General features: G+C 35.0%; 2 protein-coding genes across 6 annotated transcripts in view; one reads left to right on the forward strand and one right to left on the reverse strand.

The window, feature by feature from the left end:
* Window positions 1-2980: 2980 nt before the first annotated feature.
* Window positions 2981-25360, reverse strand: part of LOC123700999 (fibroblast growth factor receptor homolog 1) — a 71178-nt gene continuing 48798 nt past the window's right edge. The window contains exons 3-15 of one of the 3 annotated variants that reach the window (XM_045648403.1): window positions 20640-20796; window positions 19373-19494; window positions 17911-18186; window positions 17349-17540; window positions 16375-16592; window positions 15963-16098; window positions 15199-15455; window positions 14344-14581; window positions 13462-13651; window positions 13181-13292; window positions 5731-5924; window positions 4169-4306; window positions 2981-3774 (exon numbers count right to left, since the gene is read on the reverse strand). In XM_045648403.1, the coding sequence (XP_045504359.1) occupies window positions 3570-3774; window positions 4169-4306; window positions 5731-5924; window positions 13181-13292; window positions 13462-13651; window positions 14344-14581; window positions 15199-15455; window positions 15963-16098; window positions 16375-16592; window positions 17349-17540; window positions 17911-18186; window positions 19373-19494; window positions 20640-20796 (2435 nt within the window). In that variant the 3' untranslated portion in view covers window positions 2981-3569. Of the gene's footprint in view, window positions 3775-4168; window positions 4307-5078; window positions 5639-5730; window positions 5925-13180; window positions 13293-13461; window positions 13652-14343; window positions 14582-15198; window positions 15456-15962; window positions 16099-16374; window positions 16593-17035; window positions 17239-17348; window positions 17541-17910; window positions 18187-19372; window positions 19495-20639; window positions 20797-25360 lie in introns of those variants that run through there. The other 2 variants (XM_045648404.1, XR_006752669.1) reach the window with 2 other exon arrangements.
* LOC123701001 lies at window positions 7838-12984 on the forward strand. 3 transcript variants are annotated; one of them, XM_045648405.1, is made up of 2 exons: window positions 7838-9052; window positions 12656-12984. In XM_045648405.1, the coding sequence occupies exons 1-2, from the start codon at window positions 8080-8082 to the stop codon at window positions 12661-12663; spliced, it is 981 nt and encodes a 326-aa protein (XP_045504361.1). In that variant the 5' UTR covers window positions 7838-8079; the 3' UTR covers window positions 12664-12984. The 3 variants fall into 3 exon arrangements, 1 of the variants encoding a protein (XP_045504361.1); XR_006752671.1 differs by lacking the exon at window positions 7838-9052 and adding an exon at window positions 12252-12368; XR_006752670.1 differs by lacking the exon at window positions 7838-9052 and adding an exon at window positions 12259-12561.

Below are 25360 nucleotides of genomic sequence, written 5' to 3' on the forward strand. Positions count from 1 at the left end.
ATATGGTATTTAAAATACTAATGAGTCAACGTGCTTCAGAAGTTGTGTTATTTGAAACCACGAATGTATGTCAATGAACTGTAAACTTAATTATAAAGAAAACATATTATATTTAAGGTATTATTGTAAATTGACACCGTTTCCTCGAAGGGGACTCAAATTTTGATGCTATCGTGATTTATATGACTTTAATATTTTGTAACTAAAATAAGACCTGCATGAGGCTTAAATAAATGAAATTGAATTATATATGGAGTTTTATTTACTGATACAAAAAATCTATTTAAATACCTAGAAAAACACTAAAAATACTTGAAAGACCTGATAAATGTTTCTAAATATCGATTCATTACACACATAAAGACGATTTAAAACTTGTTGAATGAAAAAATTATAATTATAATGAATAATTCTGGTCACAGTTAACACTGCACACGTGTTCATACGATTATTACACGTGTGGTTTTGAGACTTTGAGTCAACCATAGAATCAACTCGGCGTATAATTTGGCGAGGCGCAGCGCAGCGCATTGTCCTAATTAAAATAATATTCAAAATTAAATAACAATTTATTCCGAGGAGCATCGAAGCGTCACATACGATACTCCTCGCGCACCCGCTTTCGGTCGCCGCCGGCCGCTGGCCGCGCCACCGACACGCTCGCGCGGCACTCAAATTTAGTCAACCCAAAATGTTCTGTTTCTTTTTTTCTCTACTGTTATTTATTTCATCTTATTATTTTACAAGTAATGTAATCAATAACATCAATCCATCGTTTTATTCGCGAATGACAGGACAGACCTAGCGGTTCGTATTATGTATAAAACTTGATTTGTTGCTAGTTATAGTAATAACTAAATATTCTGTAGGTGGTCTTATATGTACATGTATCATGTATCATTCTAAATACAGGGATTAAAAAGAAAACAAACTTATCATTTGCACTAGCATTCTTTATTCACATCATAGTCCCATACAACATAAAATAACATACAATCAAAATAATTATCAAATATACAAACAATTTGGTACGTATTTCGTCTCTCCACGAATAAACATATTTTCTTAATACCAATTTTAACTTTTTTCTTCTAAACACAAATAGACAATAAACCATATAATTTACTAAAATTTACTGATTATTGTTAAATGCATATTTTATGGACTCACATTCGCTCCATTTATTTATAATACAGTAATTTATATTTACATGACAATATAAACATACATACATTATATTATTAGATAGAAATCAGTTTTTTATGATTTAAAATTGAATTACCAAAGAGAGAAAAATAATTTGTGGTATAAATGTGAATCTTATATATTTACAGTATTAATTTCTATATAATATCAATTTAGTAATTAAAACTTACATCTAGTTAAGTACAAAAATAATTTGGTGGTGAAATGCAATAATAACATAAACTGGTGATGTCATAGACTAGAGATTCCAGAGATACAACACTTAAAAATATAAAATTAAGAAAACAAGTGCTCTACTTGTACTGCTTATATCATGTCAATAATTTACTAATATATGATTTATAATTAAAAAAAAATGTGTGGTTTTATGAAACCTCGGTAAAAGTGAAACTTTTTTTCACACTAGAGACATTTAACTAAAAATTATCGTATTTGTACGATAATTATCGTACGTATCGTGCGTCACGCGACATGCGCTACACAGACCAAAAAGTTTGAGACGATGTAATAAAAGTTTCACTTTAAAAAAAATTTGAATGAAATAACAATAGTATTTAAAAATACCATAATAATTATTATCCTAGTTACTGTTTCCAATTTATAAGGCACAAGTGATACAATCTCACAGTCATAAAATACTTGACTATAGTAGATTCAAAATAATACTTTTATAATACAACGATTCGTTCAAGCTTTGGTTTAATATGTACAATTTAATAACGCATGCACACAAAATAAACGAATATTTACAACAATACCTACGCATATATTATAGTAAATAAATAAAAAATTATAAAAAAAGAATAATGTTAATTATTCAGTCAATAAATATGTGACGCCTTGCGTAAATGTATACTTAATTCTAAGATTTTTCGTAAAAATCACCATTCGTGATTTTAGGTGGGCATTTTCAAAAGTTTAAAAATGTTTTACATTTCTCATTTTCAATTGCGTACATTATTTTGTCAGGAGTGACATTTTTATTTCGAGTAGGTACGATATCTTCAAATACAGTCAGGTAAAACAAAAACATTTTTAAGGGCCGATTTTTCAATGCCCAGATAAAGAGCTAGATAGACTTTATTCTTCAGTTAACAAAATATTCAATTTTTCAATAGACGAATAAGACTTATCTATCGAATAACTACGTTACTTGATGAATAAATCTATCTGCCGCTCCAACGGCCAGATAGCGCGCTATTCGACAGATAGGCGTTTAATTTGACAACTGACGCGTCATATTTGGGATATTTTCGTATGTAATAACATAGAGCATAGAATTATTAACAATTAAGCCTCTTTCTATATAATTATTATCTACTAAAATCATATTGAAATTGATGTTTTTGGTAGTATTGATGACCATGCCATTGAAACTTTGCCGAACGCTGCCTTTATGTCGTTTCCATCGTAAAATATATAAATTTAAACACAATTTTAATCAAAACTCTTTACTCGAATCAAAACAATAATCAACAATCATAGAACACAAGATAAACTTAAAATGCACTCCTGACGTGAGTCATAATGACGGTTGTTGACAAATTGCAAGAGTTGACTCTATCCCGCTCTAACCTGACTAATTTAATATGTTTGTTTCGCCACTCCGAGAGCAGAGCTGCCAATATGGAAATATTTGATCAGATAGTTTATTCATCAAATAAATCACGATTGAAAAATAGGCGAGCCGTTATGAGTTAGATAAACAATTGAACAAATCTATTGGATGGGTAGTTATTAGACTGTTTATCTCGGGATTGAAAAATCGGCCCTTAATTGCTTAAATTACTTGAAGTGAAGTCAATTTAATTAGTTAATTTTTATTGTGAAAAAACATGTTTTCACCGCATTTTTATCAGAAATCGAACTTAATTTTTTACATTTCGTGCTAGAGGTATTTAAATAGTGTATAGGTACATAACTAAAGAAATAAATCGAATTTCTTGAATGATCAATAAGCAAAAAGATTATCGTACTTGACAATCACATATATTGATCATTTTCAAATAATTTATCATTTTACTATCATCGAATTTCATTATGCTTATATCAGTTACTATATAACATTAAAAAACTATATTAATTTATTGTCATGTACAAATATGAAATACTCTGTGCTCAAGTAAGAAGTATTTTCAGTCGCTTAAACTTTTGAACTTAAGTATTTGCTATTGACAATACTTTACTCGAAATACAAGTTACTATCTCAAGTCCAGCCAGCACAATAACCGCAGAAAGTAAACCATCTTGAATACGCAAAAGACAACCACGCAATAATTCATAGAGCATGCTCCAGTATTATCAATGTCCAACTCCAAAATTGAAATGTTCCCTTCAAAATCCTGTAATCCTATACCAATAGTTTATTTTATAAAAGGAAATTCACTGTCACTTTCATCCCCAGAGCCATCGTAACTTGAAGGTGGGGTGTCTAACTGTGGGAGACCTAGATCCAGGTATTCCTGGTTCGCTGTGACTGTTAAGATCTTGTCCAGGTCTTCTACCAGTTCTGTGAAGGAGGGTCGGTCGCCTGGAGAGAAGGACCAGCATTCCCGCATTAACATGTAACTGAAATAGAATAAAATTTATGATGTAGCTATCAAGATGCAGATTTTGATACAAATACTGTGGGGTTGATATGAAGATAATTTACACCAAATTTTAATGAATTACTAATTTTGTAAATTAAATAGACTATATGTTGAATTTAGAGATGATTTCCTACTATTATTATCCTAAGAAAAACTTGATAAAACACTCTATTATTTATAGATTTATATAACAAAAAAACGAAAATAAAAAATTATAAAACAGAATTACAACTCGAATTCTATGGTTTTAAGCGAAAGAAATTAAAAAACTCGAAGAGTTTAAGTTCACGGGCGGAAAGACAAAAAATATTGCATCATGCCCAACTCAAAAGGTATTAGGACACCAGCAAACAACAAGAGCTCCAACTCACATCTCCAAGCTGCAGCAGGGCGGCTTCTCCATGCGGTGTCCGGCGCTGAGGTGCTGGTACATGTACTGCCCCGCCACTGTGGGGTACGGCGTGCCGCCCAAAGTCATTATCTCCCACAGCAGCACGCCGAACGACCAGCTGAAAATATATTGTATTTAAATTATTGACTAATGTCAAAAAAGCACTCAGAAGATGATATAATGTTTTGTATAGAATGATTTGATCATGTGTGTATGTGTGTGTAATATAATATCAATTCAATAGTAAGTAGTATTGTCCATTATTTATTGATTTAATTTACACCTACATTTTTGACGCCGGGCTATTAAAAGATCTTCAAGTTATAACCGAACGATATCGTAAAAAAAAATAGTTATATCTCTCACTAGCCCTGCCCCGCGGTCTCACCCGCGTGGCTCCGTTCCTGTTGGTGTTAGCGTGATGATATAATATAGCCTATAGCCTTCCTCGGTAAATGAGCTACCTAAGACCGAAAGAATTTTTCAAATCGGACCAGTACTTAGTTCCTGAGATTAACGCGTTCAAACAAAGAAACAAACTCTTCAGCTTTATAATATTTTTTAATATAGATTACAAAATAACTAAGCCTAACACGCGTTTGCATAGTTTTGCTTCGGACAAATATTTTCGAATGTGATGCGAGTCTAATTTTTTACTTTGCGTCCATGATATAATAAAGCTGAAGAGTTTGTTTGAACGCGCTAATCTAAGGAACTGGTCCGATTTGAAAAATTCTCTCGGTGTTAGATAGATATATTTTATCATCACGCTAAGACCAACAGGAGCGGAGCCACGCGGGTGAAACCGCGGAGCGCTGCTTGTGTAAAATAAAATGATCCAGTTACTACTACTACTACTACTACCTTCTACTACGACCACTACTACTCACACGTCAGTCTGCGTGGTGAACACCTTGTGGTAGAGCGACTCGGGCGCCATCCACCGCACGGGCAGGCGGCCCTCCGTCTTCTTGCGGTAGTAGTCGTTGTGTGGAGCCCTACATGAGTGTTGCTACTGTCTACTACTACTACACTACTACTGCAGCTACTCACACGTCAGTCTGCGTGGTGAACACCTTGTGGTAGAGCGACTCGGGCGCCATCCACCGCACGGGCAGGCGGCCCTCCGTCTTCTTGCGGTAGTAGTCGTTGTGTGGAGCCCTACATGAGTGTTGCTACTGTCTACTACTACTACACTACTACTGCAGCTACTCACACGTCAGTCTGCGTGGTGAACACCTTGTGGTAGAGCGACTCGGGCGCCATCCACCGCACGGGCAGGCGGCCCTCCGTCTTCTTGCGGTAGTAGTCGTTGTGTGGAGCCCTACATGAGTGTTGCTACTGTCTACTACTACTACACTACTACTGCAGCTACTCACACGTCAGTCTGCGTGGTGAACACCTTGTGGTAGAGCGACTCGGGCGCCATCCACCGCACGGGCAGGCGGCCCTCCGTCTTCTTGCGGTAGTAGTCGTTGTGTGGAGCCCTACATGAGTGTTGCTACTGTCTACTACTACTACACTACTACTGCAGCTACTCACACGTCAGTCTGCGTGGTGAACACCTTGTGGTAGAGCGACTCGGGCGCCATCCACCGCACGGGCAGGCGGCCCTCCGTCTTCTTGCGGTAGTAGTCGTTGCTGTGCACGTCCTTGGCGAGACCGAAGTCCGCGATCTTGAGCACACAGTCGTCTGAGACTAGCACGTTACGGGCGGCTAAGTCCCGGTGGATACACTGAAATTATGGCAAATAATTATTAAATGACATCCGCAGAGTTACTGACCACAACTGACGGCAAAGAGCCATCGACCAGGCTCAGTCTAGTATTGGTCTGGGAGCCAGAAGCAGATTTTATGACCAAGTTCCTCTCAAGCGGTAATTAGTAAAATGCATCAAAGTATAGTATTATGAAGCCTCGTGAACGTCAGATGGAGCTCGGTTGGGGGGGGTGAGCGGTTGTAGCCTCCCACGCACGTAAGAAAAAAAAGTATATTCATTCATTTCCTCTCAGCTAAAAATTTGTCTAATTGTAGCTAACCCAATATCTCAACGAAAAATAATAATCAGCTGGTTACAGCATGGTGTATTATACGTCAGCTGGTGTCTCGAATATAATGAGGCATTAACAAAATCATCGAGATACGTGGAATTCCATCAACATAAGTCCCCGTAAAAGATAAGTAATAACTTTATTAATTATATATTTTACTATTATTTTCTTAATAATTATAGTTAAATAATGTTTTTAGTGGGTTATTTCATATTTGTTACCTACACTTTTAGGTAGTTATGTGAATTGGATGATATGATAGTTATTTTTAAATGCAGTTTATAATATTTGTAAAAACATGTTTACCGATGTGGCTGAATGTACGTAGTACCCCGATCATGCGCACAACTAACCACCTCCAAGTACCTTATGTCTATATTATGCTAGCGTGTGTTGCTTGAATTTTAAAAAATAACGATAATAATTAAAGATACGTCATTTCATCTCAGATGAAAATTTTTGAGCTGATTGTTAATATCAGTCAGTTGATGCAAACCGATGTTGAAGAAAACCTAGTCAGTTGATGCATATAAATTGGCAATAGATGCTTCTGTCTAACTCCTATGTTATAACTTTCAAAGTATCAGCTGACGGTTTTTCCACCAAGATACAGCCAGCTGACCTATATATATATATCCACAGTTACATATATAAGCTATCATCAGGTAAATTTTTGTTTGAGAGGAAATCACGGAAAATAATTTTATTTTTTTCATGTTCGAGACACCAGCTGACGTATAATACACCATGTTTTAACCAGCTGATTATTTTTTTTCGTTGAGATATTGGGTTAGCTACAATTTGACAAATTTTTAGCTGAGAGGAAATGAATGAATGTATTTTTTTTTCCTACGTGCGTGGGAGGCTACAACCGCTCACCCCCCCCAACCGAGCGCCAGCTGACGTTCACGAGGCTTTATAATACTATACTCTGATGCGTCTGACGAATTATCTCTTGAGAGGAAATAATTAACCAAATTTGCACCTGGCTCCCTAACCATATCTAATCTGTGGCTCAGTAGCGTGCATTGGGAAAGGCCTATGTGCAGCAGTGGACAAAAAAGGCTGGTGATGATTATGATAATTAATTATTAAATGTTAATTATGTTCCCGAATTCCGAACAACTACGATATTAGGGCTTTCAAGAAAAGAACGTAGGTATTTATCATTAAAAGTCAAGCACTTGTGTTACAAGTGTTATTAGAGATCGTGGTGACCACATGACAACATAATACTAGGTGGGCCCCGCCCCTTTAATTACTCTGAAAATTATACAAAATATTATGAACTACGTTCTGACCAATAATTCGCGTGCATTATAGGTAATAAAAATTTCAAGTTCTCTCTAATCTTAACTCCATTCATTCAGTTTATTTTGTGGCTGTAAATTTCGCGTACTAATTTGTATACAATAAGGAGAAAGTTTTAATGCTTTTGTAAGAAAATATTGTAACTACATTGTATAACTATCGCAGATTGACTTGCTATTTTTACCCTGCTATTGCTCGAGGGATACTACAGGCTTCAGGCCTTAAGCTTATGACGTCATATTATGGTTCTTTAGTTATTTATATCTTAAAATATATATATGTCGGCGTGAAAAGGAATTGGCAAAGTACGCGATGTGACACTTGATGGAGCTAGTGTCGCGTACCGACGGAACGCCGGGGCCGAAGAAGAGGCGCGAAAAAGAACTGTCACTTGTCGTGACTTGTCAGTGGTCTCTTTGTTCGGGAACAATTAGTTTTTCCCTCGGCGGATCGTTTTTGCCCTTTGCCCTTTTGTGTTTATTTAAATTATAGTTTGTAAAGGAATTGCTAATAAAAGTTATAAGAATTATGAATCTTAATCATTCTGATCTCGGCCAACCTCCGACATCAGAAGTTGGATCGGATCCCCACAGCAACATTGGTACTGGAATATCAAGTCAGCAGCAGTCGCAACCAATTTCAAGTGATATGGAAGCTTTCTTGCGAGTGATGCGTGGATTGGTTAATGGCGGAGTGCAAAATCAAACGACGCTCATGAAATACGATCCCGATGACCCCGAAGCGGATATCGAGAGTTGGTGTAGAATAAATGAGGTGTTGGTAAAACATAAGGATACTAAAGGTACCGACCTACTATTAAGTCTGACGCAAGCACTCCGTGGCCGAGCTGCTACTTGCCTTGCAAAAATGAATCCCGATTGTATAACATGGGAAAATGTAAAAGAACATTTAATTGCTAGGTTTTCAAAACCTTTGCTCATGCAAGATTACTTTGAACGTGTTATAACATTCAAAATGAATGACAAAGAGACGGCTGCAGATGCTTGTATGCGCCTTTGGCATCTTATTGAGTCAATACCCGATGCAACTATGAACAACGAGGTTATAACAGGGTTTTGTATCGCTATATTATCTCGTCTAGATAATAATATAAAGAAGGAATTAAATTCTAATAATATAAATAATAAAACTGAATTATGTCGGGCACTGCGGGGTGTATCATTGAAAAGACAAGTTGATGATGCAAACACAGCCACTGAAAATAAACGCCCACGCTATATAACCAATCGCAATGCAAGTTTTGTTGGTTATTGCCATCGTTGTGGAGAACAGGGGCATAAATCCTTTAATTGTAATAAATTTCAAAGTTCACAGACATTGAAGCCTCGTTCTGAAGAAAAACGTCTTGTCACTTGCTATTCCTGTGGATTGCCTGGTCATGTAGCAAATGCCTGCCCTGCTAAAAATTCATCCTTGGTGACAACAAAAGAAGTCAAGCTGTGTGGCAAGCGGGCGGTAACTGGTGAGCTGCAAGTTGCGGGTATGATTATTCATTTTCTATTTGATTCTGGGTCTGAATGTTCACTCATTAAAGAAGGGCTTGCAAAACTTGTAGATGGTATTAAATTTAATGAATTAGTTTCTTTAATAGGCATTGGGAATACAAATATTATATGTAGGGAACAAATTAAATGCAAGGTAAACATACATAGTGCTAACTATGAGATTCTTTTTCATATTGTAGATGATAAATATTTAACTGAACCAATTATCTTGGGCCGTGATATTATTAACATGGGTGTCCAGGTAGAAATCAATTCAGAGGGTGTCACTATTTTAAAATCTAAATCGTTACAGTTATGTACAAAAGCTTGTCAATCAAATATTATCATGACTCAAATAGATACAGATTTAGTCGGTACTAATAAAGAACGCCTATATGCTATACTAAGTAAATTCGCTGATAGTTTCGTTGAAGGTACGCCCACGATACGAGCTAAAACGGTTGAAATGAAAATAGAATTAATTGATCCGAATAAAACTGTTCAAAGACGTCCCTATAGGTTATCGCCGTCTGAAAGAGATATAGTGAAGGAAAAAATCTCTGAATTATTGGAAGCTGGAGTAATTCGTGAGAGTAACTCCCCGTTTGCTAGTCCAATATTACTTGTAAAAAAGAAGGATGGTGGAAATCGAATGGTAGTAGATTACCGGGAATTAAATGCAAATACTCGCGCAGATAATTATCCTCTTCCTCGTATTAGTGACCAGATTGATAGACTATATGGCGCGAATTTCTTCACTTCTCTTGATATGACTTCTAGTTTTCATTCTATAAGCATAGAACCGCTGTCAGTTGAGCGTACAGCGTTTGTTACACCAGATGGTCAGTTTGAATATCTGGCCATGCCCTTTGGCTTAAAAAATGCACCATCGGTATTTCAGCGAGGTATTCAAGCTGCACTGAGAAACTGTACCTATGCTCAAGTGTACATCGATGACGTCTTAATACCCTCTGTCACTTTAGAACAAGGTTTCGAACGGTTACATGAGATATTAAATGCGCTGACCAGTAACGGTTTCTCTTTAAATATGAAAAAATGTAAATTTTTAAAATCATAAGTTACCTATCTAGGTTATGTAATAAAAGCTGGGGAAATAAGACCTAATCCCAATAAAATTCAAGCTCTTGTAGAGATACCGGCTCCTCAAAATGTTAGTCAAGTACGTCAATTTATTGGATTAGCATCATACTTTCGGCAATTTATTCCTAATTTCTCATCTTTAATGGCGCCTCTATATTCACTGTTGCAAATCAAAGGTGATATTAAGTGGACTGAGGAACACAGTGCCATTCACCAGCGTGTTGTTGACATATTAACTTCAGAGCCTGTACTAGTTATATTTGATCCCGACAAAGATATTGAACTTCATACTGACGCAAGTTCATTAGGTTACGGTGCAATTCTTATTCAGCGATCCAATAAAGTACCACACGTCATTGCGTATTTTAGCCGACGTACATCAGAAGCTGAATCACGCTACCATTCGTACGAGCTGGAAACATTAGCCGTCGTTCGGGCTGTAGAACATTTTCGCCACTATTTATACGGTCGCCATTTTACAGTTCGAACGGATTGCAACGCTTTAAAATCCTCTTCGACCAAACGCGATTTAACTCCGCGCGTGCATAGGTGGTGGGCCATATTGCAGGGTTACGACTTTAAAATCGAGTACAAAGAAGGTAGGTTTATGTCGCACGCCGATTTTTTGTCAAGAAATCCTTTGCCTGACTGCGACGTGCATGAAAACGCAACAATTAATGTCCATAATAGAAAGAACGTTAAAATATTGAATCTGCAAAAGGAGTGGATAGTGGTAGAACAACAACGAGATCATGAAATATCTCAAATTATGTCAAAATGGCGGACTGGAGATCTACCAAATGATCTAGCTGGATCATACGATATTCGTAAAGGTATACTGTACCGCAAGATTCAACGTAATAAGCAAAACTTATGGTTACCTATTGTGCCTAGGTCTTTAGCTTGGTCGTTAATAAGCCATGTTCATTCGGAAATTAAGCACCTAGGATTCGATAAAACGCTCGAAAAATTGTACGATTCATATTGGTTTCCTGGTATGAATAAAGCGGTTAAAAGGTTTGTTGATTCGTGTTTGGTCTGCAAAGCGTGTAAAAACACTTCCGGTTCTCCTCAGATAAGATTGCATCCTATACCCAAAGTCTCTTGCCCCTGGCATACTATCCATATTGATATAAGCGGTAAACTTAGTGGTAAAAGTCAGAGAAAAGAATACGTGACGGTTATTATAGATGCATTTACAAAGTATGTTCTTTTACGACACACTCTGCGCTTGGACGCTAACTGTGCTGTCGAAAGTTTAAGACAAGCCATACATTTGTTCGGTGTGCCCAAACGTGTGGTCGCTGACCAAGGCCGTTGCTTTATTAGCTCTGAGTTTAAACAAATTTGCTCTGAAAATAATATTGAGTTACATTTTATTGCTGTTGGTGCAAGTAGAGCAAACGGCCAGGTTGAGCGTGTTATGCAAACATTAAAAAACATGTTAACTGTTGTGGAAAACAGCACAGATAGTGTTTGGCGAGATGAATTAGGTGATATTCAATTAGTAATGAACACAACAAGATGTAGAGTGACGGGGTATACGCCCACGGAATTGATGTTCGGTACGAAGGCTCTAACTCCTGGTTTATCCAAAATTTCTTGCGATAATGATGATAGTCGGTTGAATCTTGATGAAATTCGGGAAAACGCCTGTAAAAGTATAGAAGCAGTAGCGAATCATGATAAAGAACGCTTCGATAAAACTAAAGCACGTATCAAACATTTTAAACAAGGTGATTTCGTATTTTTGAAAAATAGTGAACGAAACCAAACAAAATTAGATCGTAAATTTCGGGGACCCTTTAAAATCATTAGTATTTTAGAAAATGACCGTTATGAATTGCAACATGTAGATGGCTCTAAGAGAATTTATAAATACCCCCATGAAAGCTTGCGTGAAGTTCCCAGAGGAAGGGCAGGCTTAACCGAATTAGCGGAAGCGCTTTGTGAACAGGCTCTTAATGAAGATACCGTGTCGGCGACTAATGATAATGCGGACAGTGTTCGAATTGATGATTCAGCAGTTAGTGACGTTGTTGTGAATCAATCAATAAGCAAGGACGATAAAATTGATGATGATGATACTGTAATCCCTATATAGAATTTGCGATGAGGATAGCGACGGTGAAGGTTCGACAGCTACTCGTTTAGCTGATCAAATTGATGATGATGATTTGGTTAATGTGTGGAGAATATGTGATGATCAAGGTAATTTGCTACAGTAGTTTCTAAAGTTGGAAGCTAGCTGGGCATAGAGTAATGGGAGAGTTATTACAGCGATAGCCAGTAGTCTCGTGTTCGGGACTAGCTGGATGTATCGGTTTCAATGATACTTAATGACTTATCGAGCTGCAGTATTCTCATGAGTAACTGCAATCTTCTACAGTGCCTCATACCATAGGTATGATGGCTTTAAGAGGTTTCGCAGGAATTGAATGGGTGCTGCTGAGGTATTCCTTAATGAGAGTGTTTTCCTAATATGTGGTCCTTTTCAGATGAGTAACGACTAGGCATATGCTGGACTCGGACGTAAGATGATTAACGCCCGAGGCCGGGCGTCTGTCAGGAAGGCCGTGTCGGCGTGAAAAGGAATTGGCAAAGTACGCGATGTGACACTTGATGGAGCTAGTGTCGCGTACCGACGGAACGCCGGGGCCGAAGAAGAGGCGCGAAAAAGAACTGTCACTTGTCGTGACTTGTCAGTGGTCTCTTTGTTCGGGAACAATTAGTTTTTCCCTCGGCGGATCGTTTTTGCCCTTTGCCCTTTTGTGTTTATTTAAATTATAGTTTGTAAAGGAATTGCTAATAAAAGTTATAAGAATTATGAATCTTAATCATTCTGATCTCGGCCAGTCTCCGACATATATATAAATATTATGATTACAATTTTAATATAATGGAAGCATAATTTCCTATATTAAGGTAATATTTTTCCCTACTCATGAAAATATATTAATTTTTAGCTACTCAATAGGAACTTTGTAAAATTTTCTAACAATTAAAATACACTAAAATCTTACCCGTCTTGAAGCTAAATACTCCATGCCTCTCGCCACTTGATAAGAGAATGAAACTAAATCCTTCTGCGTTAACGTTTTCTTTTCTTTCAGATCTTCAGTTGGAGATTCATATCTGAAATTAAAACATTTTCATATTATTAGTTATCTAAAACTATATACCGGTGATTTATATGGAAAAAGCTTTATCTAGCGCCATCTATTGCTCTACTAATGTAACTAATTACTAATTTGATTTCAGCGCCATCTATGTATTTTCTATGGTACTATTACAACAAACATACCTATTGCCCGGTCTGTGGTTCCTCAAGAACTCTCTCAAGTTGCCATTCGGAGCGTATTCAACAATAACATATAGAGGTCCGTCTTGTGTACAGCATCCGAGCAAGTTGATGATGTTCACGTGTTTGCCGATCATCTTCATCATCTCCATTTCTGACACTAATGCCATCATTTCAGCGTCCGTGTGGCCCTCTGTGGAAAATAATTGGAACTTCATTAAATACTGGAAATTTAGAGGAACATTAAGTAATTCAACCTTAATTCAACAATGAGCTTGATGTTAACGAAAAAAAAATGAAATTCTGTTTGTATTAACTACGACTAAACAGTTTTTTTTATTAAATACTAGCTGCGCTTCGCGGGTTCACCCGTGTAGCTCCGCTTTTGTTGGTCTTAGCGTAATGATATATAATAAACGGCCTATAGCCTTCCTCGATAAATGGGCTATCTAACACCGAAAGAATTTTTCAAATCGGACCAATAGTTCCTGAGATTAGCGCGTTCAAACAAACAGACAATTAGTATATGTATAATAGACAATATCTTAATATATATAAATCTCGTGTCACAATGTTTGTCCTCAATGGACTCCTAAACCACTTAACCGATTATAATAAAATTTACACACCATGTGCAGTTCGATTCAACTTGAGAGATAGAATAGTTTAAATCTCAAATCGTTTTAGAGAAAGCGGGCGAAGCCGCGGGCGGTAAGCTAGTATTATTATAAGTATATGAATAATATAATATAAATTTTGAGAATATAAATTTATATGGATTGTTTTAAAAGCATATAACTCATATCAGTTTTAGATATCAATATTTTATGTGATAGTGGTGATAGTATGGCGTAGATTATGAACATGTCATATTTATAAACTAACCTTTTAACATCTTAACAGCGACCACAGACTGCACAGATGGCTTCACAATCCCCACACAATCTGCCTTCACGACTTTCCCGAACTCTCCCTCTCCCAGCACTTTGCCAAGAGAGAGAGATTCCCTCGGGACCTCCCAGTCTATGTCCACGGGTAACTCGTATTCCGACATCAACATTGATTCCGTATTGTTTTGGACTTGGGACAGCTTCTGCTTTTCGATTTTGACTACTGGCATGAGCTGAAAAAGAGTACATATTTATCTTTTAAATTTTTACATCATTTTATTAATTGCTTAGTTTTAAGTCATTGTTTTTGTTTTAAGAATATGGTAAAGAATAAACGTTTTTCTTTCTTACATATTTAGTTAGATATCTATTATTATATAGATTGCGAAAAAACCAATGGTAAGACACAATTCAACAACAATAAGAAAAATAGGATATATTTTATCACTCGTATTTAATTGTTATTACTCGTAGGCGTAACTTTTACTAACGTACTTAATCGTTAATCCTCATTAAAACAATAACTGTAAATTAATGGTATAACAGTAGAAAACGGTTAACATGATTCGAGTTATAATATTAAAATAAACCGATCAATTTATGAGCCATTATGCCCAATGTCAGAGACAAAATATTTTATTAGAAGTGAATAAATGAGTGATGTGCTGCACATATAACAATAGTAGGTACAATCAAAACTGAAGCTAGGACTTACAACACAGAAGGCGGCCTTATTACTAACAAGTAATCTCTTCCAGGCAACCAACATATTGTGTGAAAAACAGTAAATAAGTACATCGGAGGTAGGTAAAAAGTTAAACAAAACTTACTATAATAAAACAAAACTCACCAAACCCTCTCCACTCGCAACCTGTTCCCCGTTCATCTGCGGCTTCTCCACCGTGACCTTCTTTGTCCAGTGTGTGACTATCACTGCTCGAGCTGTTTCAATCGCTAACTGCTTCTTCAGCTTTTCCTGCTTCAGCTTCTTGAAGATCATCACCACTATGATCGCTGCTACGAAGAACATTGCGCCTAGTACTGCTGTTAGAATGTTTATGAGCAGCGTGTGCTTGCCGTGGTCTAGTGCTTCTGGTACGGGAAATGCTGTGGAAGATAAGGTCTTTAGTATTTTGCCTGTTTCGTGGTTTGTTCGTCCCGTAGTATACGTATCAATAGCAGTGCAAGTTGACACTCCCGTCGCACTTTTAAATTGTAATATCATTGCGAGAACAAAAATAGTACGATATTGCAAAAGGTAAAATGGGTATAATACGTTAAGTTTCATAATATATATAAATATCTTATAAATTTATTTTGAATTCGCACTAACATATTCGAATATTTTTGTTCGTACGAGGCTCACACAACTGAACCATATTCAATATGACTTCTTACTAGTGGATTATACAGTGTTATACTAGTTCCAATATCATTAAATTCATGCGATTGCCACAGAATAAAACCTAACTTCCTTTATAAGCCTTTTTGCAAATATTGTTTATATGCCTAGAAAATGTGAGACCAGAGTTTAAATATATCTCTAGATCTCGTATATGGGATACTCATTCTAAGCAACTCGAATCAATATAATAAAACTTAAAATGTACTTACAATCAAGAACAGTCAAATATCCTTTGGCTGTAGTATTGCCCAATGAATTCAATGCAACGCAAACATACCAGCCTTCATCTTCTTTAGTTACATTGTAAATGGTTAGCTGTTCTGGCATGTCTGAAGGATTTTCCGTCTAAAATAATAAGAAAAATATTAATATCACATATTAATTAAAAACGCTTTCCATGCGACACGAAAACACCTTGTAATAAAAAACTATACATAAAACAATCCTATTTGAATTTAGCATCGTATCTCAGGAAGCCTTAATATGTATAGGAGTAATATTATAGTATATTCATTAGAATAAGATATTGAAAACGATAATACATATAATAAATCTGAAACAATACAATTAGAAGCGATCATGCATCCACACCACACACATGCGTTAATAACAAGCCCTCACCAGAACGACTTTAGATACATCATTATACACGATCAGCTCTTTGCTAGCCGGGTCCGAAGTAGACTCATTATAAATGTACTCGTGTTTATTAAAATACATCCAATAAACAGACGGATGTAGGTCTGAGAGGAATTCGCAGCTGAATTTCGCCGTTTGGCCAACGAGCTTCGTCTGATTGACGGCGCCTTGTGTTAGCACCGGTTTTGCGTATAGTCGTTCTAGGAACAAACAACATACCATTAATCTCCACGTTAATAATCGTAAGATAGATGCATCCAATTTATAAATGCCTACACAATCTGCGAAGATTGCTCGCTGATAAGACAAATAGGCGAAGTAATCTATCGCGACAGGAGCATCTATAATAATCGAAATTCCCGTTCTGCGGAAACTAAATTGCGATTATAAATTTGCCCATCAACCGTCGTTATCTTGCAGGAAGGAGTGTACATAGAGTTAGATTAACCTTTAGCCTTAGAAAATAATGAGTTATGAGAAAGTGAACCATCACCGTGAACCGTCACCAGTTAGTTATTGATTATAATATAGTGCTTCTATGAAAATTGCTGTGATCCTATTCTTCCACCATCATTTATAATTATTTATATACATAAGTAAGTTACGATTTGAAGAGTCCTCCACCTAATTCAAAAATAAAGACCTCAATTCGATCGCCAACAGGAGTGGGCGCATCACTAGGGCCGACTTCTGCGTCTTTCAACGATGTGTTGTATGGCCTTAGCCAGTACACAAGAGGCTCTAGATCTGATACTGGTGGACATTGGAGCTGTACAGTATCGTTTACTAGCACTGTGATGTTTCCAGGATACCCCTCTTTAATGTACGGACTTGAAGGATACCGTTCTACGAAGTATTTTTTAGTTAGATTTCTATTCTTTCTTTGCGCTTATTTAACTCTATTTTATAATTTATATTATAAAGTATGTTAGTAAGTGTTGCATTAGTAATCTTACCTTGAATATGAAGGGAGTATGTATGCTGAACACACCCTAATTCATTGCAAACTTTGCAAGTGTAATTACCATTGTCAGCTTTGGTCAGTTCATCCAACGACATGGACCATTTACCATAAGATGGTTTGAAGTAACTCCTGGATATCGGCGTCACATTATTTTTATACCACGTTATGTTCGGCATAGGATTACCTGTGAAAGTTTACGACGTTGTAAAGTATTTATAACTACAGCTGTTTGCTTTACGGTTTGGAATATCATTTTAGTGAACGTGGGTTAATGCCTCCCTTGGCGTAAACAGCGGTTATTTGTAAACATATCGTTATAGTTTTAATGTAGTCTTACGAGAGATAATATTATGGTTCATAATTATTTAGTTTGAACGAGAATCTGTTCTGTAATGATGCCAATTTTAATATTACATTAGGTATGATTAAGTTTAACAGAAAGATAGAAGAATTGTGTTATACTGTATAAGGACGTTTTCCTTTCTTATTATACTATTTCGAAGAATGATTTACAACAAAACTAAACAAGAAACAATGGAACATATTAGTCTTACCTTCAGCAGCACATTTGAACCGAATAGAGCTTCCAGCGGGTTTCATTTCCATATTAAACATTTTCAATGGATGCTTAAATTTCGGTGAATATTTCGATTTAGTGTTATCCACGTGTCCATAGTTAAGATGTTCTTTTTCATTCCTCTCGTCTAGATCATCATCTTTTACGTCGTATTCTCTATGTGTTTCTACGATGGTGTTGTTGTCGACTAATTGAGCTGAATGCTGTGCTAATATTTCTGGCATAGGTCGTTGACTGTCGTCTGCTTGGTATTCTGGAATATTATGCAACAACGTTAGTTATAGCCGGTTGTTTCAGTATTATATTCTGAATGTACCTGACAAAAGCAGAATACCTAGCCTACCTCTACCTCTATATATATACCTCTCGCTTTATCTCTAACAATTAAACATTTTAAATGCCATAAGGATTGATTTTAATGACATTTTATCGTGTGCTGGCCTCTGATGCCCCAATTGATATTTTTGCTGGCGGTGCAAGTTCTGTCCTGCACCTCTTTAGCAGGTGCTTGGATGCATTTAGCCGTTCATAGTGTGTTCGATTTGATATTATTTTTTGTTAACGTATTATAACTAATTAATAATTATATATAATCATTCAATGTATGCTTTGGTATTTTAACTGTAAGTACAATGAATGTTTCAATAAATGAATAAATAAATAAATAAAGACTGCGAAATGCCGAAATCATGGACCGTTAAATGAAGTATCCTAATTAAAAATAATACTCAATGTATCACCCCCATATCTGACTCAGATATTTAAGGTATTCACGTGCTGTATTAAAAATAGTTCCATTTAAGTCTAAACATTTTAATACATCGCATTTCAAGTACAGGAAACAATAATCGTGAAATCCAGACGCATGCGACAAAATCCAAATCCGCATGTTCAAAAACATATTTATATTCAAAATATTTCATCGCTTCGGTGCAATTTAGAGGCATTCAGGCAGCTATGTTTACACATCTGGAGAGCTAATAAAGATGCCAATTAAATATCTTATCAAAATATCTGAGGACTTACTACGAGTTCACGTGCTTACAGTTTTAATGAATTATTTACGCTGATTAAACGATTAATGTTATTTAATAACATCGTTAACTTAAATAAAAATAACGCCAAGGACGTACGTTTTCCACAAAAGACATATTACACGTGTAGCAATTGCGTTTAAAACTCTAGAGAGAGAACTCTACACATACGTAACGAGTCTAGAAAATAGTGTTTCTAGTAAAAAAAACTTTGGCCAAGAAATAATTAGTGCTGTAATTACAATAATCTCGTTCACTTTTAATGTCCTTCAATTTAAATCCGATCTAACGACATCTTTAGAAATAATTGATGATGCGTAATATCTTAAACTTTGTCAAACTTTGCTTGAATTCATGTCTATTTTTTAAAGTTTGTTTTTAACATTCAAATTAATTTTAAATTACCTTCAATATCTCCCAGATCACGCTTATGTTTGATGGTGACGCTCATTTCTTTTGTATTATCTTCTTCGTTCTGACAAGCGTAAACACCGGCGTCCTTTGCACGAAATCCTTTTATTCGTAACCTGTGAATAACAATTATTTTATTGATATATGAAGAAAGTATGAAGGATTATTCCTTTCATGCATATTATTTAAGGTAGAACATTTAATACAATTATAATAAGCTGCAATGCTGAATGAATGAATGAATGTGATTAATAATCACATAACCGCATTTGATTTGAAATATATTATTGAGTTCTCTATTTGTTAATAACTCGGAGATAAATTCTTTAAATACTTATAAAAAGAAATCGTCTGCTAAAATATCCAGAAAATCTTTTTCTTATGCGTAGGTATTTAAAAGTGGCGAAGTAAATGTCATTGTTTATTAATCTATGAAAACCATATCCTATATCTTAAAATTGCAATAAGTTACATAGTCATAACAATGTGCTATGAGTAGCAAATTATAGGATCGTCTTAGAAACAGTATCGTCTAGTCAAATTCCTAACTATAACCACTTAACTCCGGATAATCTCTCTAAAATTACAAGAACGCAAAGCTCTGCGCTACAAGAAATATGTGATATTTTCATGTTTATGTTCCCAAAACCCCCGCTCTAAGCATGTAATACCATTATCCAGTCAATTCCACACATCGTGATCGACAGTTTGTTTTCATTGCCTTTGACCAGTTGCATTTGATTTATTGCCTGTATTTTCAGATTCGACATAGCAATGCGTAAATATTGATGTAAATTCTGATCAAATTAGATTTAGTTCAATATCGTTTTCGAGAATTCTAATTCTAGGATGATATACCACGGTTTTCATGGTTCATAGAATTTTTATTATTGGTGGATTTTATGAGTGTTTTATACGCCTTCCAATAATATTTTACTGGTTTTTCGCATATTGTGATAGAGTATAAACAGAAATCTATGCAATAAGCTGGTGACTATTTTTAACTGAATTGTGAAAATAAATCGAACAAATTAATCGAATAAAGATTTATTTTCTCTCAAAATATATAAAGAGATCATCCATCAATTTCATCACACATTAAGAAGAAGGAGGAGAACTGGTCAATGACTTCCGTTTTAGTATTACAAGCAAATAATATCATATCCATGCAGTAGCAATCAAACAATTTATATACCTAAATGATAACATTAGCCACATAGTTCAAGTGAAATTAATAAATCTCTTAGTCAATTATACTAACCATTGCCTCTGCTGAACTAACCGCGTCCTACTTTGATAATCAATTGGTTTTCCATCAAAGTACCATCTCACGGCTGGTAACTGATTTCTTGGCTTCAGGCCACAGATTAGACGCAGCCTCTCGTTCGTAGGCGCTTCTATAACAGCGTATGCGTCATCTGAAACAAATATGAATAATAATTATTAATGCGATTCAATCATACAGGCTACTCGAAAAATTGGCTACAAAACTGTTCTTATCAATTTTTGGTATATTAATCTTGTGTTCATTTTGTGCTATTTATTGTTATTACTACAATATTTTAGAAATTGCAGTATCTGTTAGTCTTTTGAATCATCATTATCTCTATGAAGTTCAGACATACATAGTTCCTAGTTCTGCATTAACTATGGTATATTTCATATTAGATGTAGATAACCTAATATGTAGTTATATTTTTAGAAATTTTGAATATTCCATACAAAACGGGGTTAAAAAATAATTACAACAGTAATAAAAACAAAAACGTGTCGCACATGCGAAAGCCAAATTTTACGTCTCACGTTCCCTGAACATTTCGTTTTAAATTTCGCGATATTTCAATGTTTTATGAGCAATCAACTTAAGAACAATCTCCGTTAAATGTTTATGCAAATAATATTTACAATGTTATTATGGAACACTCGAGAATCAAAAGAAATGTTTTAATTTAGCCAAGTTTCAAAACATCGTCTTTCTGCAGTGTTTGTTCCACGTATTTCGACCATTTGTAATAACATTACTTCCCTCATGTTGCAAAAATATTTCGGAGTTTCTTATGACTTTAATATGTATTCATATACAGAATTAGCGGGTTAAAATTGTATTCATGTAATTATTTGGTTCGAAAATATCAGAACCGTGCAAAAAAGTGACTATCCGTGGAATTATTATATTGTACGAAAAGACATACTTGATATAAACTCTCTCGGTACCTACGTTTAGTAGGATATAGAGACAAGGCAAATAAATGTAATTATTATACAGTTAACAAAATTGTTTCAAGAGAATTAATATTTGCATTTGCCCTTTCAGCATTTGCATCCTCCAAATCAGCAAAGATTCACTAATATCAAGTCAATGGCACAGTTTCTAAGCCTGCCATTTTTTGTCGAACCATTTTACGAGAGACACTGTTGCATTTCTTTGTTTTGAAAGTGGGCTCGGTTGAAACATTAACGGCCGCTCAGATTTGTGGCCTGTGAAATATTGCTTTTGAACAGTGATGCGCTTTGTTCCTTCCAACGTCGATGAATTCACTCGGATGTGTTTCGCGACCTTTGTTTACCAAGTTCGTTGCGCTGAAGTATAAATAAGTCGGATAATATAGAATGGATGGTGTTGAAGTTTCAGATGAGATACGGCCGATTGGTAATTTGGCTGCACGTTTTGATTTAACGCGAATACAATATTGTTGATGCACGGTTTCAATTAGATTGCTTTATTTGCGATACGGGTATTAATTTCAAGGGTAGTGCGAGATTTCAGTGAAGAAAAGTTTGTTTTTATCCTTTGGTTACATTGTTACTATTTAGTATTTTGTAATAATTCAGTTAATATTAGATAGCTTTCATAATTCATTCTTAAATCAATTTTGACGCATGTTTGACGGAATATTACTTCACGATTAATTAAATATTTTTAAACGAAATATTTCCATTCTTATGATGAGACCCTTTATTATTAACCTATAGTAATATATCGATAAATTGATCCCATCACTACTCAATTCGCGAACGCCTTAGGTCGACTCGGGTGCATGTGCTGAACAGATGCAAGCCTACGCCCTTGGACCCGAAAAGCTTTCTCAATTGGATATTTTTGTTTTCAAAAACAATACACGATCGTGAGAACATACTTCATTATTGACCAGTCGACTTTATTAATGAAATTGTGACATTTTTATGAATAAGATTCTTTTTTTTTTTCAAATATTTGCATAAATTGTCAAATGTTGACATACATAAACGACGTAAAAGAAATCAAATGTAAGTACATCATCATTATCAGCCCATACGTTCCCACTGCTGGGACATGGGCCTCCCTAAGGTTAATCCACCACGCTGGCCAAGTGCAGGTTGGCGGTTGTCACGTGTCGTCGAAATGTAAATGTAAAACATAATAATATAATATGTATAATAATAAGGAAGGAATATGTTTATTTAATTTCGATGCCCAACCCAACTTCGAATAAATTTTTGACAAAATTTACCTCCCTATAACTATATAGCTAGACTTGTACCTATATCATCAGACAAAATAATTTGTCTATGAAGTCAAAATTTAAAATTAACAGTTATTTCATACTAGTGGACCGCCCCGGCTTCGCCCGTGGTACATATATCGCAATAAAAGGTAGCCTATGTGCTTTCTCGGGTATCAAAATATCTCCATACCAAATTTCATGCAAATTGGTTCAGTAGTTTAGGCGTGATTGAGTAACAGACAGACAGACAGACAGAGTTACTTTCGCATTTATAATATTAGTATGGATTCAACACAAAACGAAGCACTCGTATGTGCTATTGTCTCAAGACAATTGTCAAATTATTCGCCCACCAAAATATATATAATTTCATAATAACAATGAATTTCTTGCATCCTTCACAATTTTTCGATTGTATTCAAATTGCGATGCAACGCTTTCTTTAATAATCGGATCAAAACTGTCATCGTCTTTTGTTTTTAAACAAATGAAGCCTTTAACAATGAAGATATAATTTTAGATGTGGCTTATTTTTAAATTGTAAAAAAGGTTTAGAAAAAGATAATACTATGTCATTAGATACATCCATATAATTATTTAATGGATTCATTAAAACTCTCATAAAAAATAAACTCCCCCATATTTGAAGTCAGTTAACAATTTTCTTATGTAGATTATATTATGAATAAATAGAACAACTATAGAGAACTATTTAAAAATATTTATAACCTCAACAACAAGTTATTCTGTGTAATGCATTAGAGCTGACATTTTAAATCCAACTCTTGAAATATAAATCATGTAATTTAGACACATCCACTGCGTCAAAGGTGAACATCCGAAGGAAATGGCAAAGCGTCAAAAATATAATTAAGGAGCAGTCAAGCATGTGCCTGCCACGCGATTGCGGGTTCCGTAATCTTTAGAAACTTGCAATTTTGTTAAAAAAAAGGTACTAACTTTATTTTGATATGCCTTCGCCTGTTTTTCTGAGTCGTAAAAATAAAATAAGGAGAAATGTAGCATATAAAAATATAGATGTAAAATGATTAAAAATTCACACAATCGTTTTATAGCATATAATAGAAAATCTAACACAATAATTGTCATTTAAAAATTAATTAGCATCGAAATGTGAAACAACACAACACGGGTAAAGTACGGTCACATCAGCATTTTATTATTTATCATTTGACTAAAATTACTCTTTATAATAAGACGTATGAAATACGAATCCTTTGTATATCAAACATTGTATGAGTTTTTGATTGCTTGGATCCAATCCAAAACGCGTGGGAGCCAAAATGAAATTGAAAAGTGTATAACATTTTTACGTAATGGTCATAAGAGTAATGTATATTTTTATATCGATTTATTTTTAAATATTTTAATGGATTAATAATGCTAACCTCAAGTTCAATAAATTCTATGATTAATGTGTTCGATAGATGTGTAAATCATTTAAGTGGATTTATTTTAGACGTATGAGATTTGGTGGTGTTTGTATTGTAAGCTTGGAATTAATAAAAAAAAAAATCTAAGAATTTCTTTTAGATTGTTTTAGCATTTTTGTGGCGTTATAAATATTTTTTAAAAGTAGTTATCCCGAGTAACAATCATGCAAGTAACAAATCATATTTATAAATTGCACAATGCAAAGATTAACAGAAGTTTCAACATTTTTCGCAATCTCCACTTAAAACAAGTAAGTAGGTATTCCACAATAACGTGTCGAAGATTTATTAACTGATAGAGAATTTGTAGTTTTCATCTTATTCTTTATACTACCCAGATTTCTTACATTAGTACCTAACCCTATGTGTTTTATGATTTATTATAATAATTAAACTAGGTGTTAACAGCGGCTAGCGGCGGCCAGAAAATTCGATGGGAATTAGATAATAAAAACTAAAAAGGTCTCTACTCTCTAGCTTCCTAACTACATCCAGACCAAAATCTTACCATAAAATCGCTCTATTACGACATTAAAGAAATACATACAAACACATTTTATAATATTAGAAAGAAAGAAAGTAAGGATACTATAAAATGAGTATGTTATACAAAATTACAATAGAAGGAAACCAACACACTAATCGACGACAAATTTTAAAGAACTTTTTGTATGTAAATAGCTATCCACAAAAGCAAGGAGTCGTTTTAACTGGGAAGTCATTAAACTGATGAAGTTGACCCTTGTTTAAGTGAATGTCAATGCAGTAATTAATGTGAACGGACTTTATGCTCCCGTATCGGATGAAGGGGTCGATTATTTACAAAATAATCAATGTCTTGACATAAGTACATCGTTGTATTTTATGAGAATAAGGTTTTTATCTGGAGGTATGTGTAAAGGAACTAATGGAATAGGTATTGAATCTTATAAATGTAATTTGGATCGTTATAATGTGAAATTCTGATGATCTGATGATGATTTTATAACACCTATTCATGTTCATTTTACTCTATTCTAGTAGCATATCCTTCTAAGAACTGA

The sequence above is a fragment of the Colias croceus genome, chromosome 20, assembly GCF_905220415.1.
Source record: "Colias croceus chromosome 20, ilColCroc2.1".
Classification (NCBI taxonomy): domain Eukaryota; kingdom Metazoa; phylum Arthropoda; class Insecta; order Lepidoptera; family Pieridae; genus Colias; species Colias croceus.

Coding starts and splice junctions, on each gene's coding strand:
- LOC123701001 (XM_045648405.1), top strand. CDS start 8,080: ATGAATCTTAATCATTCTGATCTCGGCCAACCTCCGACATCAGAAGTT.